This window comes from Phascolarctos cinereus, unplaced genomic scaffold (genome assembly GCF_003287225.1).
Source record: "Phascolarctos cinereus isolate Bilbo 61053 unplaced genomic scaffold, phaCin_HiC Scaffold_726;HRSCAF=1367, whole genome shotgun sequence".
NCBI lineage: Eukaryota > Metazoa > Chordata > Mammalia > Diprotodontia > Phascolarctidae > Phascolarctos > Phascolarctos cinereus.
This window is the reverse complement of record NW_027556098.1, coordinates 357,232,464-357,246,379: the sequence shown is the minus strand read 5'-3', so window position 1 is coordinate 357,246,379 and position 13,916 is coordinate 357,232,464. Positions and strand designations below refer to the sequence as shown.

Below are 13,916 nucleotides of genomic sequence, written 5' to 3'. Positions count from 1 at the left end.
GGCTAAGTGACTTGCCCAGGGTCACACAGCAAGTGTGTGTCTGAGGCTGGATTTGAACTCAAGAAGATGAGTCTTCCTGACTCTAGGCCCAAAGCTCTCTTCACTTCACTTGAAATGCCTCCAGTGACTAGCAATTCACTTCTTTCCCAGTTCCCAATAATTGATCCTGTGGATATTCCTTGACTCAGGGTCTCAGTTTCTCCAGAGACCTAAGGGATTGTCCCCTGCCAGGGAGCCTCCTTAGACATCATTCATTCATTCAGTCAGTCAGTCAGTCATCAGTCCTGGCATTCCCCATCGCAAGCCTGGGCTTCAGCATCCCTATCATTCAGCAGGCTACTTTAAAGAAATATTATTAAATAAATTCAAGGTCCAAAATTCTTTGAGCTTTCCCCCAACATTTCAAACACCTTGTTCATTATATTCTAACTTATAAATGTACATTCCTTTTTATTGAGATGAGTCATAAATAAACATGACTGATAACCATTTTCTCAGGCGGTTTTGGGGTCAGAACTCAGGTAAAGAACTGGTCGAGGAGGCAGAGCTCCTAGTCAAGGCCAGGAACAAGGAGACCTGCTTTTTAATCTTAGCTCTGTTCCCAACTCTCTAATGAGACTTTGAGCAGGTTCCTTTCCCTTTCTGGCAGAAGCCTCCCTATCTGTCCACTGGGGAGTTTGAGTTAGATGGTGTCTAAGGGCCTTCCCAGTTCTGACCATCTATCATTCTAGGCAGGGCTACCACAGCTGATTCATCTCTTTACTGTGGAGGTGATGGAAGGGACAACCTATACTCAAATCCTGGATAATCTGAAAGTACGGCCCACCACCACCCATAAACCACCCAGCAGGGAAGTATGGTGGTGCAAGGAGCCTTCCTAAGAAGCAGTTGGAGGATGAAAGGGAGGAGGAGGAAAAGCAAGGCCTGGAGAGCCCCCAGAGGGGATCGATCACCCCCTCAGATCATAGCTGAGCACAGGCTGGCCCCAGGGTGAGGGTCACAGAGTGGGGAGGAGGCGGGGGTCGGGGATGGCAGGGGATAAGCATTCAGCCTCTGTCTTGAGGTCGCGGTGGCAGCCCCTGCTGCAGGCCTCGGATGAGCTCCTTCCGGTTGTCCAGGATCGTGTCAAAGCTCTCCTGCAGCCGGGCCTGCTGGCCAGCCAGACGGCATTGGAGACCTCGGATCCACTGCAGCAAAGCCAGGCGACGGTACATGACCAAGTGGACGTGGTGTTTTTCCTTCTCTTGCTCCTTGTAGCGCTCCTGAGCCAGCAGCTGCTGCATTGCCTGGGTCACGGTGGGGAGGAAGGTATCGCGGGCTGGGCCAGACTCTGGGGGGCCGGGGCAGGGGCTGGGGGTGTCCCAGGAGGGACCGGGGCTGCTCTCCGGACTTTCTACACTCAGGGAGCTGCTGGCATAGCCGACATCTTCTAAGGGGGAGCCAGCAGCAGCTGCAGCCCCCGCCCCATCGCCCTTCTCTGGCTCGGGCCCTGTAGCTGTGGGAAGTTCAGCCCCCTCTGGTGGGCTGCGCATCTCCCCTACTGAAGGGAGGAAGAAGCCATCAGACTGGGGGCCTGGGAGCCCATGGGCAGAGGGCTGCCTCTTGACCAGAACAGCCTGGTTGTCAGAGCGGACGGAAGGCAGGTTCTGCGTGAGGGTCAGCTCCCCCCCCACCCCTGGCTCCACCAAGTCCTCGGCTCCAGTTTTCATTGGCATCATAGGTGCTAGCCACAAAGTTGGAGTTACTGTCTGGTTCATAGTCATGTTGAGACACAGAGGCAGGCAGGCCCCCCGGGAACGAGGGTTCAGGAGGCCCAGGCTGCACTGCAAACATCCTGACTGCTGGAGAGGAAAAGGAAAGAGAAAACATTTTATCTTTTGTATTTATAGTGCTGAACATTATTAATTTTTATTAATTAATATATAAGTATATAACATAATAAATAATTATTAATAGTAGATGTTTACTTAGTGTTTGTTGAATTTAATGGGTCCTAACAAGAGTGAGATAGGCTGACGGAGGGGGGGGGAAGGGAGGGGACGGGGGGACGGACGGGACTAAGTAAGGATGCTATAAAGTGAAGAGGAGAAGACATGAAGTTTCCCAATGTGATCTCCCATCTCAGTGCCTTTGCACAAGCAGTCTCCCATGCCTCCCATGCAATCTCTCTTCACCACTTCTCAAAGCTCAGCTGAAACACCACCTGCTACATAAACCTATCCTGTTCCCTGTGGCTACTAATGCCCCTCCCACCTCTACCTCTTTCATTAGACAACGAGCTCTTTGAGAGCAGACATGACCTTTTACCTTTCTTTGAATCCCTAGGCTTAGCAGAGTGCCTGGTACACTGCAGGTGTTTAATAAATGCTTATTGACTTAAATTGCCTTGTGTATAAATTAGTCAACAAGCATTTATTAAATGCCTTTTATGGGCCTGGCACTGTGCTAAGTGATGGGGAATCAAATACAAATAAAACCAAAGACAGCACCTGCCCTCAAAGAGCTTAGAAATCTAATGGGAGAAGTCAACACAAAAAAGAAAGCTGGAAAAGAGTGAGGTGTCCCTAGGGATCTCAGTATGCCCTTCACAAGGGAAAGGAGCCATAAAACGTCAGAGAATAACAAAAACCAAAAACCCTACAGACTTAGGGGTAGAGGGAACGGGAGAGATCACCTTACCCACCATCAAGCCAAACTCCTAGATGAAAAGCTCTTTAGCATTGTTGCCTCCTCTTCCTCTCACAACCCCTTGCAATCTAGCTTTTGACCTCATAATACAACTGGAACTGCCTTCTCCAAGGTTAGGAATGATCTCTTAGTTGCTAAGCCCAATGGCCTCTTCGCAGTCCTCATCCTTCTTGACCTCTCTCCAGCATTTGATATCAACCACCCTTCTTCCCCAGGATACTCTCTCCTGCCTGGATTATTATTATTATTGTTATTATTAGAGGTAATTGGGGTTAAGTGACTTGCCCATGGTCACACAGCTAGTGTCTGAGGCCGGATTTGAACTCAGGTCTTCCTGACTCCAGGGCTGGTGCTCTATCCACTGGGTCACCTAGCTGCCCCTCCCATCTAGATTATTGTGATACTGCTCTTCTCTTCTGGCACCCCTTCTGTCTGGCTGCTCCTCCTCAGACTCCTCTGCTGGATCATCATGTGTCTAGTCTCCATTCTCACCATTTGTAGGGGTGCCCAAGGATTTTGTTCTGAGTCCTTTTCTCTCTCTTTAATTTCTCAAAGTGATGCCAACTTCCATAGACTCATCATCTCTATGTAAATGACTTTCAGATTGAAATCTCCAGTCCTGGTCTCTCTCCTGAGCTCTAATCCCATATTACTAATTGCCCATTGGACATTTCCAAATGGATGTGCTGCAAGCATCTCATTTCAAAAGTAAACAGCTAGCTAAAAAGGTGGTGACTGAGAACTGAATTTGGATCCCTGGATACAGAGGCAATTCACCAACCAACTTAGACTTTAAACAGAAAAGTATGGAAGATGAAAGCAAGACCAGGTAGCAGAAGATGAATATAACAGCACAGCATGGTCCTGTAAAAATAGCATCATAAATGCTGAAGCTCAAAATGAGCTAAGGCTGGTAACGGGAGCTAAGTACACACACACACAAAAGCTTTCTTTCTCCCTTTCTTCCTTGCTTTCTTCCCTCCTTTTTTTTTTTTAAAAAAAAACTATATTCAGAGACAAAGGAAGATCAAAGAAGGGATAGGACCTTTTCTTGAGGTAGATGGGATGATAATAATGGACAACAGAGATAAGACAGGGCTAATCCCTTCCCATTTTACTTCCATTTCTCTGTCAAGGAGAATGACTTTTCCAGTGGAAAGGACAGAACAGACAGGGTGAGGAGGGAGCTGATAGCCAAGAGAAGTAAAGAGGTGATAAATTATTCTTGATGGATTCAAGAAACCTGGACCAGATTAACTACAGCCTCTGGTCCCGAAAGAACCAATAGATGTGATTCCTGAGCTACTGTAGGTAATACCTGAAAGACTGTAGGAAAGGAGGATGGTACCTCAAGACTAGCGAAGGGCAAATGTTCAATTTTCCCATAGAAGTCAGTGACCTTAACTTCAGTTCTGGAGATCATTAAGTGGGACTATTTTAGGAGGTGGTGAAGGAACAGAAAGAAAAAGAATGAATACTTGCAAAGAGATAGCCAGAGTGCTTTCATCAAGAATTGGTCCTACTAGTGCCATCTTATTTCCTTTTTTGATAGAGCAACTAAGCTGTTAGATAAGGCAACATGCTAAACTTAGAGTTAACCCAGATTCTAGCAAAACATTTTATAAGGTATAATAGTTAGAATGATAATAGCATTTATATAGAATTTTAATATTTGCAAAGTGCTTTAGGCATATTATTTCATTTGATCCTCACAAAAATCCTGGGAGGTAGGTGCTATTATTATCCCCATTTTACAGATGAGGAAACTGAGGCAAACAGGATTAAGTGACTTGGCCAGGGTCAGACAGCTAGTTAAGTACTGGAGACTAGATCTGAACTTGTGTCTTCCTGACTCCACGCCCTGTACTCAACCCATTAACACACCTAGATGCCTCAAACTGTGTCTCTCCCTGTGCTATGTATTATAGAGTCATACATTAGAGCTGGAGAGGACCTTATTGGCCACTAAGTCCACTTCTCTCATTTTAAAGAAAAGTAGAATGAGGGTCATAGAGGTTATCTGACTTGCTCAGGGTCACACAGCTAGTAAGCCTCTAAGGTGAGAATCAAAGCCAAGTCTTCCTTGGTGCAAGTCTGGCACTTTATATAGGAAGATATACTGCCTCAATTATCAATGATTTGTATAAAACTACCAATGGCATGCATACTCATAGAATTTACAGATGGCACAAAGCTGGGAGGAATAGCTCACACCATGGATGACAGTGATGCTATGATAATAATAATAATCCAGCTAGGTGGTGCAGTGGATAGAATGCCAGGCCTGGAGTCAAGAAGACTCCTCTTCCTGAATTCAAATCTGGCCTCAGACGCTTACTAGCTGTATAACCCCGGGCAGATCATTTAACCTCATTTGCCTCAGTTTCCTCATCTGTAAAGTGAGCTGGAAAAGGAAATGGTAAGCCACTCCAGTATCTTTACCAAGAAAATCCCAAATGGGGTCACAAAGAGTCAGACATGACTGAAAAATGACTGAACAACAACAACAAATAATAATAATAATAACAACTAGAATTTATATAGTGCTTTATGGTTTACAAAGTACTTTACATATATTATCTCTGTTGATTTCCCCCAACAACCCTGAGGTAGTTACTATTATTATCTCTGTTTTACAAATGGGGAAACTAGAAGAGGTTAAGTGACTTGCCCAAGGTTACACAGCTAAGTGTCTGAGTAAGCACTCTATTCACCAACAGGAAAGAACAGTGGGCTGGATCTAACAATGTGAAATTCCAAAGGGATAAAGAAAGTCTTACACTTGGGTTAAAAAGTCAGCTTTACAAGTACAAGATAGGGGAGGCATGGTTAGACAACAGTCTGAACAAAGACAGTGCAATGTTAATGGATGACAAACTCAATACTCAAACTCAACAAGAATTAGCAATGTGATGCAGCATCTAAGAAAACTAATATCAACCTTGGGGTGCATTATTAAAAGAGGCATAGCTTCTATGAGGTGTACCCTGCCCTAGCCAGACCACTCCTAGAGTATTGTGTTCCGTTCTAGGTGCCGATATTGAAAATAAAGGGACATTTCTAAGCTAAAGAACATCCAGATGAGAGCACCAAACATGACGAAGGGTCTTGAGTCCGAGTCCAAAGAGTTTAGGTTAAGGAAGTTGGGATGTTTAGTTCGGAGAAGACTCAGTGGGGACATGATAGCTGCTGCAAGTATTTGAAGATCAGGTGAAAGAAAGGTTGGATTTCCTCTGTTTGGCCCCAGAGGTTGCAACTAGAACCAATGGGTAGAAGTGGCAAAGAATCCATGTTAATTTTGGTATCAGGAAAAACTTCCTAATAATAATGGAGCTGGTGGTGGCAAAGAACTGGAAATTGAGGTGATGCCCATCAGTTGGGAGTGGCTAAACAAGCTGTGGCATATGATTGTAATGGAATGTTATTGTGATATAAGAAATGACAAGCTGGATGATTTCAGAAAAACCTGGAAAGACTTACATGAACTGATGCATAGTGAAGTGAATAGAAGCAGGAGAACATTGTACACAGTAACAGCAATATTGTTTGATGGAGAACTGTGAATGACTTAGCTATTCTCAGCAATACAATAATCCAAGACAAAGGACTAATGATGAAACATGTTATCTGCCTCCAGAGAAAGAACTGATATTGTTTGAATACAGACTAAGCCATGCTGTTTTTCACTTTCTTCTTTTTTCTTTTATTCAAGTCTTCTTGTACAAAATGACTAATATGGAAATGTTTTACATAATTGCATATGTATAACTTATATCTACTTACCGTCTCAGGGAGGGGGAAGGGGAGAGAGGAAGGGATAGAATTTGGAACTAAAAATGTTAAAAAAAAAAAGTTTAAAATTATTTTAACATGTAATTGGGGGAAATATATATATGTATTTTAAAAAGAAATGATGAGTTGGTTGATTTTAGAAAAACATGGAAAGACTTATATGAAATAATGAAGTGAGCAGAACCAAGAGAAGGTTGTATACAATAACAACAATATTGTTTGAAGAATAACTGTGAACAACCAACTTACTCTGAGTACTATAAATACTCAGATTAACCATTAAAGGATCTATGAAGGAAGATGCTATCCACCTCCAGAGAAAGAACTGATAAACAGAGGTAATCATAGTACAGAAATCTGTGTCAAACGGTGGCATTCTCTAGTGCAGGGTGGGGAGGGAGGGAGGGAGACAATTTAGAACTTAATTTTTTTTTTTTTGCTTTTTGGTGAGGCAATAGGGGTTAAATGACTTGCTCAGGGTCACACACTAGTAAGCGTCAAGTGTCTGAGGCTGGATTTTAACTCAGGTCCTCATGACTCTGAGGCCTGAGCTCTATCCACTTCAGCACCTAGCTGCCCCTAATTTGGAACTTCAAATGTAACGAGAGAGAGAGAGAGAGAGAGAGAGAGAGAGAGAGAGAGACAGAGACAGAGACAGAGACAGAGAGACAGAGAAGAAGGAGGAGGAGGAGGAGGAGAGGGAGGGAGGGAGGGAGAGAGGAAGGAAGGAAGGAAGGAAGGAAGGAAGGAAGGAAGGAAAGAAAGAAAGAAAGAAAGAAAGAAAGAAAGAAAGAAAGAAAGAAAGAAAGAAAGAAAGAAAGAAAGAAAGAAAGAAAGAAAGAAAGAAAAGATGGAGCTGTCCAGAAGCGGAAATGGTTGCCTGCCTGAAGGAGTGGTAGGTTTTCTCTCCCTAAAGGTCTTCAAGCACTTCCCAGAGGACCATTTGGGGGGTGGGGTGGCCTTTTGTATATGGGTTAGACTATCTGGCCACAGGTGTTCCCTTCCAACCCTGAGATTTTGTGATCCTATGATTCTATGTCCACAGCTGCCAAAATGATATTCCTATAGTACAGGACTGCCCAAGTCACTCCACTGCTCAAGAAGCTGCAGTATGTCCCATCTTCCTGTAAGATAAAATACAAACTCCTCTGTTAGGCATTCCAAGTTCTTCACAGTATGGCTCCAAACTATCTTTCCAGACCTATTGCACATTCTTCTTCCTTACCCTAGGTTCCAGCCAAAGTAGAGAATACTTGCTTTTCCCCAAACACATTTCCTCTTCTGCCCCCATATCTTTGCACAGTCTGCCTCTCAGGCCTGGAACATTCTTCCTCACTGCAGCTTCTTTAAATTCCCAGCTCCCTTCAAGGCTCAATTCAAGAGCTACCCTGTTTAGAAGGCATTTCTGTATTCCCCCAGTTCCTATTCCTCTGCCAACACTGTGTACTTTAAAAAAATTTTTCTATATTTACTTCTTGGTATACATATTTTGTATTCTGTATATTGTTTTCTTATCAGTACACACACACATACACACAAAATCTTTATTTATTGGTGTGTGGTTTTGGCAGATATCCTATTTCTACTTATTGGTGTGCATGTGTCCTTTTTCTCTGCTCCCACCTCCTACCCTCAAAGCCTTTGAGGGCAGAACTTATCTCATTTTTGTATTTGTATTTCCAAGGCTTAGCACAGTGCCTAGCACATAATATGTGCTTAATAAATACTTGTTAGTTGATTGATTGATTGATTACTAGATAGATTGGGACACTGAGGCATTGAGTAGAAAGGCCTTGAATAGCTGAGTGCCTCCTCCTGGCTTCCACACTAGGAGGTGCTTTAGATCTCTGCCTTCTGTTGCTATGGTGCCCATTATACCTAGCTCTGTCTATCCTCTCTCTCCTCTTACTCTCTGCCTGATCAGTCATTACCCTCCCTGTGAATAGCTTCCATGGGCAGGGAATAGAACAAATGCATTTGTCCAAGTTTAGGTTTGAAAGAGAAGGCACCATCATCGACTATATCCATTTTGTGTATTGGCAAACCAGGGCTTACAGAAAATAAGAAATTATCCTGCCAGGCTGCCCAGCAAGCCAGGGACAGTGATTAGAGGACCACAGGGGTAGGTAGGGATGAAGGAAGGGGAATGGCCCCAACAAGGTGTAGGGAGGGAGGATGGGATAAGATTTTGTTTATGGAGCTGTCTTTTAAAACAGTCTTCAAATCACCAAATATGGTGGCTATGAGGTAAATGTATGTACTGTGTGCATTTGGGGCTGTGTATACACATATGTACATGTGTATATGTGTGGGCTGTTTGCTCATGTATGCAGGTTGTGTACATGTATGTGTTGTGTGGTTTATATGTATACATACATGTTTTTCTGTATGTAGTGTGCCTGGGTTGTGTAGTTGTATGCCCATGTATGTATAATGTAAGGAATATGTAATATGTACATATGTGGTACCTGCGTGCATGTGCAATTGATAAGAGACATGGAAGTTAGTGTTGATCAGTCATCTGGTATCCACGAAGGAAAAAAAAACAAGCTGGCAGGACTGGCAATGCCTTAGGCCCTGCCACCAGAGGGTCTCTGGCACACAGGCCCACTACCTCCAAGACCTTGCACAGAAGGCCAGGCCCAGACCTGGAGGAGGATCCTGAGGCTGGTAGGGAGAGAAGAGGAGTGTGAGGAGAGGAGTGCTCTAGGGTCAATGAGCGCCCCCACGTACACCCCATCCTTGTGGATTACAGGCAAAGCCCGAGCATCCTTATCCTTATCCTCATCCTCCCGTTTCCCCTCTTCTTCCCCACTGGGCGTCCCGCAAGCCCCGCCCCCACCTCCGTTCCTAGCCACTCTCTGGTGGGGGTGGGGGATGCTGCAGGAGACGCTCCTCCTTCCTCCCCACCGTTATCCACCCCCCACCTCCACTCCCCACCCACCGCCCTGGGAGGCCAGAGACGTGTCTCACCCCAAGCATGGGTCACTGCGGTGTCCCCCTCCCCCCGCTACAGAGCCCCAGCCCCTGGAGTTCCCCCACCGAAAACAAAACAAAATGACCACCCCGCCCAGAGCCCGCACTCACAGCCCAGAGGTGCCCAGGCCCACCCGGCTCGGGCTCCGGCTCCGCTCCGGCTCCAGCGGCAGGAAAGCGTCACTGAGTCACCGGCCTGGCAAGGAGCGCGGAAAAGGGAGGGGCGGGGCCCTGGCTGCAGCGGAGGCTGCACACACACAGTCACACACACACACACACACACACACACACACACACACACACAGAGAAACACAGAGGCACGCACAGAGAGACACACATAGACACTCAGAGGCACAAGTTTGGGCACACAGGCACACACCAATTCAGGCACACTAAGACACATGCACACACATATACACAGTCCCACAGTATGAGTACACACATATGCGCGCGCGCGCGCACACACACACACACACACACACACACACACACCATACACTTGCTGGGAGAGGTAGGGGACATGGTGGGGGAGGCGAGATGCCCTCCCAGAAAGGAAAGGTTCTTGGAAGAAGGCTATAGACAGCAAAAAACCCTCTTTTTTGCAGCGCAGGAAGCGGTACACACACAGACACACGCGCGCACACACACACACACACATACACACACACACACACACACACAATTTGTGTGCTCCTATGTGTAGGCCCATGAATAAATTCTTCTCTGTGCTTTAAGTGCATGGTACTGAAAGCTTCTGTGCTGACTGGATGACCTCTAAGCACCCTTCTGCTTGTAGAAGTGTTATGACCTTTGCAGAGGAAACGACAGAATGACGTATGCTCACAATTCAGGCATATATGCTTCACATGTAAGTCTATGTATTCATTTGCAGATATGTCCAGGTACAAGCTTGCATGTGCAGGCATGTATGTACATGCACTCAATGTAAGTATGTACATGTACTTGTGTGGGTTCCCACCCTCTCTAATTCATTCTCTGTCCCATTTACCACAGAAGTTGTTGCAAACCTCTTCCCTCCTCATGTCCCATAACACCCCCTCCTCCCATCTTCTCAGCAAAGCTCCTTACCTCATACCTTACCGAAAAAATCGGGGCCATTGTTTAGAGCTCTCTTTTCTCTCTCTTTTCATCCCTTATTTCCCTATTCTCACCCCTACCATCTCCTTTACTCCATTCACTGAAGTGGCTGTCCTCATTGCCAAGGCTAACCCCTCTATATGTACCCTTAATTCCATCCCATCTCTCCCATTTTCTCCTGCACGTTGTCTCTACTATCATCCCTTTCTCTTTAATTGTTGATCTCTTCTCATCTCCTGGTTCCTTTCTTGTTTCCTACAAACATCCAAAGCCTCCCCCATCCTTAAGCAACAACAACCCTTAGTAGATCCAGCCATCCCTGCTAGCTATTGTCCTGTATCTTTAATCCCATACTACCTAAACTCTTTGAAAATAACATGTACATATGGTACCTCCAGTTCTCCTCTCATTCTTTTTATGTCAACTTTTCTTTTACTTCTTCTCAATTAGCAAACATTTTTCTCTCCCTTTTTGTCCCCCCCCCCGTTAAAAAAAAAAAAAGAAAAGAAAACCCTTGTAACAAATACAGAGTGAAGCAAAACAAATTCCTGCATTGGCTATGTCCAAAACCACATTTCTCATTCTGCATCTTGAGTCCATCACCTCCCAAGGTGGGTAGCATGATTCATCATAGGTCCTCTGGAATTGTAAGTGATCACTGAGTTTAACAGAGTTCTTAAGTCTTTCAAAGTTAATTGTTTTTTTTTTAACAATAAAGTTAATTGTCTTTACAATTTTTTAATTGTAGAAATTGTTCTCCTATTTCTGTGTCAGTTCATACAAATCTTTCCAGGTTTCTCTGAAACCTTTTGTTATTTCTTTAAAAAATAATATTTCATTACATCCAGACACCATAATTTGTTTTTCTATTACCTAAATGATGAGCACAAACTTAGTTTCCAATGCTTTGCCACTACAAAAACAGCTTCTGTAAATAAATACTTCTATACATATGAGTCCTTGTCCTCTTTCAGAAGCCTAACAGCAATGTAGTTGGGTCAAAGGCTATGCACAATTTGATGATGTTTTGGACATAATTCCATATTACTTTCCAGAACAACTCACTTTTTTCCTCTAAAGCCTCTGCAAACCTCATCATTCAATTGAAACCTATTTCTACAAAGTAACATCTTCTTCTCTTCTTCCTCTTCCTCCTTCTCCTCCTTTTTTTGGTGAGTCAATTTGAGTTAAATGACTTGCCCAGTGAATGCAAGTCCTCCTGACTTCAGGGCCCAGATACACTGAGCCACTTACCTGCCCCATAACCACTTCTTAATGACCAAATCTAATATCTTCTCATTATTCCTTCTTCTTAACCTATCTACATTTTACACTGGTAACCATCTTGTTCTCTTGGTTACTTTGTCTTCTCTGGGTTTTCACGATCTTCCTCTCCCCTGGTTTTCTTCCTACCAGTCTGATCTGTCCTCAGTCTTCTTGACTGGCATGTCATCTATATCACAGCCCCTTGACTATGGGTGAACCTCAAGGTTCTGTTTTAGGTCCTCTTCTTTATATTCTTTTGTTTGGTGATGTTATCAGTGCCCATAGGTTCAATGATCATGTCTATGTTCATAATTCCCAGATCAATATATCCAGCCCAAGTCTCTTTCTTGAATTTCACTCTTGTATCATCAACTGCCCATTGAACATTTAGAAATGGATGTTCTTGAGGTATCTCAGACTCAGCATGTGCAAAACTGAATTCGTATTTCCTCCCAAACTCTCTCCTCTACCAAATTTTTGGTAGAATTGTGAACTGATCCAACCATTTTGGAGAGAAATCTGGAATTATGCCCAAAGAGATAAAACTGTATATCCTTTGACCCATCAATAGCACTGTTAGGTCTGTTTCCAAAGATGATTAAGGGAAAAGGAAAAAGAATCTGTATGTTCTAAAATATTTGTAGCAGCTCTCTTTGTGGTGGCAAAGAACTGGAAATTGTGGGGATGCCCATCAATTGGGGAATGGCTGAACGAGTTGTGGTATATGATTGTGATGGAGTACTACTTTTCTATAAGAAATGATGAGTTTAATGATCTTAGAAAAACATGGATAGACTTGCGCAAAATAATGAAGAGCTAAATGAGCAGAACCAAGAGAATGTTGTATATAGTTACAGCAATATTGTTTTAAGAACAAGTTCGACTGAATAAGTCATTTTGACTATTATAAATACCCAAATTAACTACAAGGAACATATAAAGGAAAACCCTGTCTGCATCCGGAGAAAGAACTGATAAGTAGAAGTACATGTAGAATGTTTTTACAAATGTATACATATTTATGTCTAATGGTAGCCATATCTTGGGGGGGGGGAAGAGAAAAAAGAAATTTACATGATAACTTTATTACATATTTTAAAGGAACAGCAAGTTGTATATAATAGAGTCACAGTTTCATGTGCAATCATCTCTTTGTTGTTATACTTTGTTATGCAAATGCTTGTTTTATTCCATAAATTAAAAATAAAATAAATAAATAAAATTTTAAATGCCAAATCTTGCTGTTTCTCTTTTCCCATTGACTCCTCACTCCTAACAGAGCCTATCCTTATCACAAAGGCAGGGGGGGCAGCCGGATCATTATGGCACTGAGAGTTCTGGCATCTTATAATTTAATTTTCCTTTATATTATTGTGGTTATTGCATAAATGGTTCTGCTTCTATGTGCTCCTGCTTCAGTTTGTACAGATCTTTCTAAGTGTTTCTGAATTCTTCATATTCTTAATTTCTTATGGCATAACATTCCATTGTATTCATATGGCTCAATTTGTTCAGCTGTTTTTTAATTGAAGGACATACATTTTATTTTTAGTTCTTTGCTGCCACACACAAAAAAGTGCTACAAATATTTTGGTACATATAAACCCTTCCTTTCTATTTTTGACCTCCTTAGAATATAGACCTAGTAACAGTATTACCAGTTCATAGAGCACGTACACTTTTTTTTAAAAAAGCGTTTTCTGGTTCAATTCCTAATTGTTTTTCAGCACAGTGGGACCAGTTCACAGCTCCACAGGTAATTTAGTGTGCTTGTCTTCCTACGATACCTCCAACACATACTATTTTCATCTTTTGTATTTCTGTGCTAGTCTGATGAATATAAGATGGAAACCTCAGATTTATTTTAACTTGCATTTCCCTTATTGGTGATTTGGAACATTTTTCATATAGTTGTTGATAATTTGCATTTTGTTGGTTTTTTTTAAATAACAAACATTTATTTGTTTGTTTGTTTATCGAGGCAATTTGGCTTAGGTGACTTGTCCAGGGTCACACAGCTAGTAAGTGTCAAATGTCTGAAGCTGGATTTGAACTCAGGTCATCCTGACTCCAGGGTTGGTGCTCTATCTTCTGTG

General features: G+C 43.1%; 1 protein-coding gene across 1 annotated transcript; it reads right to left on the bottom strand.

Moving 5' to 3' along the window:
• Positions 1 to 409: 409 nt before the first annotated feature.
• On the bottom strand, positions 410 to 9,864 carry CUNH1orf216 (chromosome unknown C1orf216 homolog). Its single transcript, XM_020982998.2, is given in 3 exon segments — positions 410 to 1,671; positions 1,673 to 1,838; positions 9,568 to 9,864. Coding segments are annotated over 3 exon segments (1,083 nt in total). The 5' UTR covers positions 9,860 to 9,864; the 3' UTR covers positions 410 to 1,046.
• Positions 9,865 to 13,916: the final 4,052 nt, after the last annotated feature.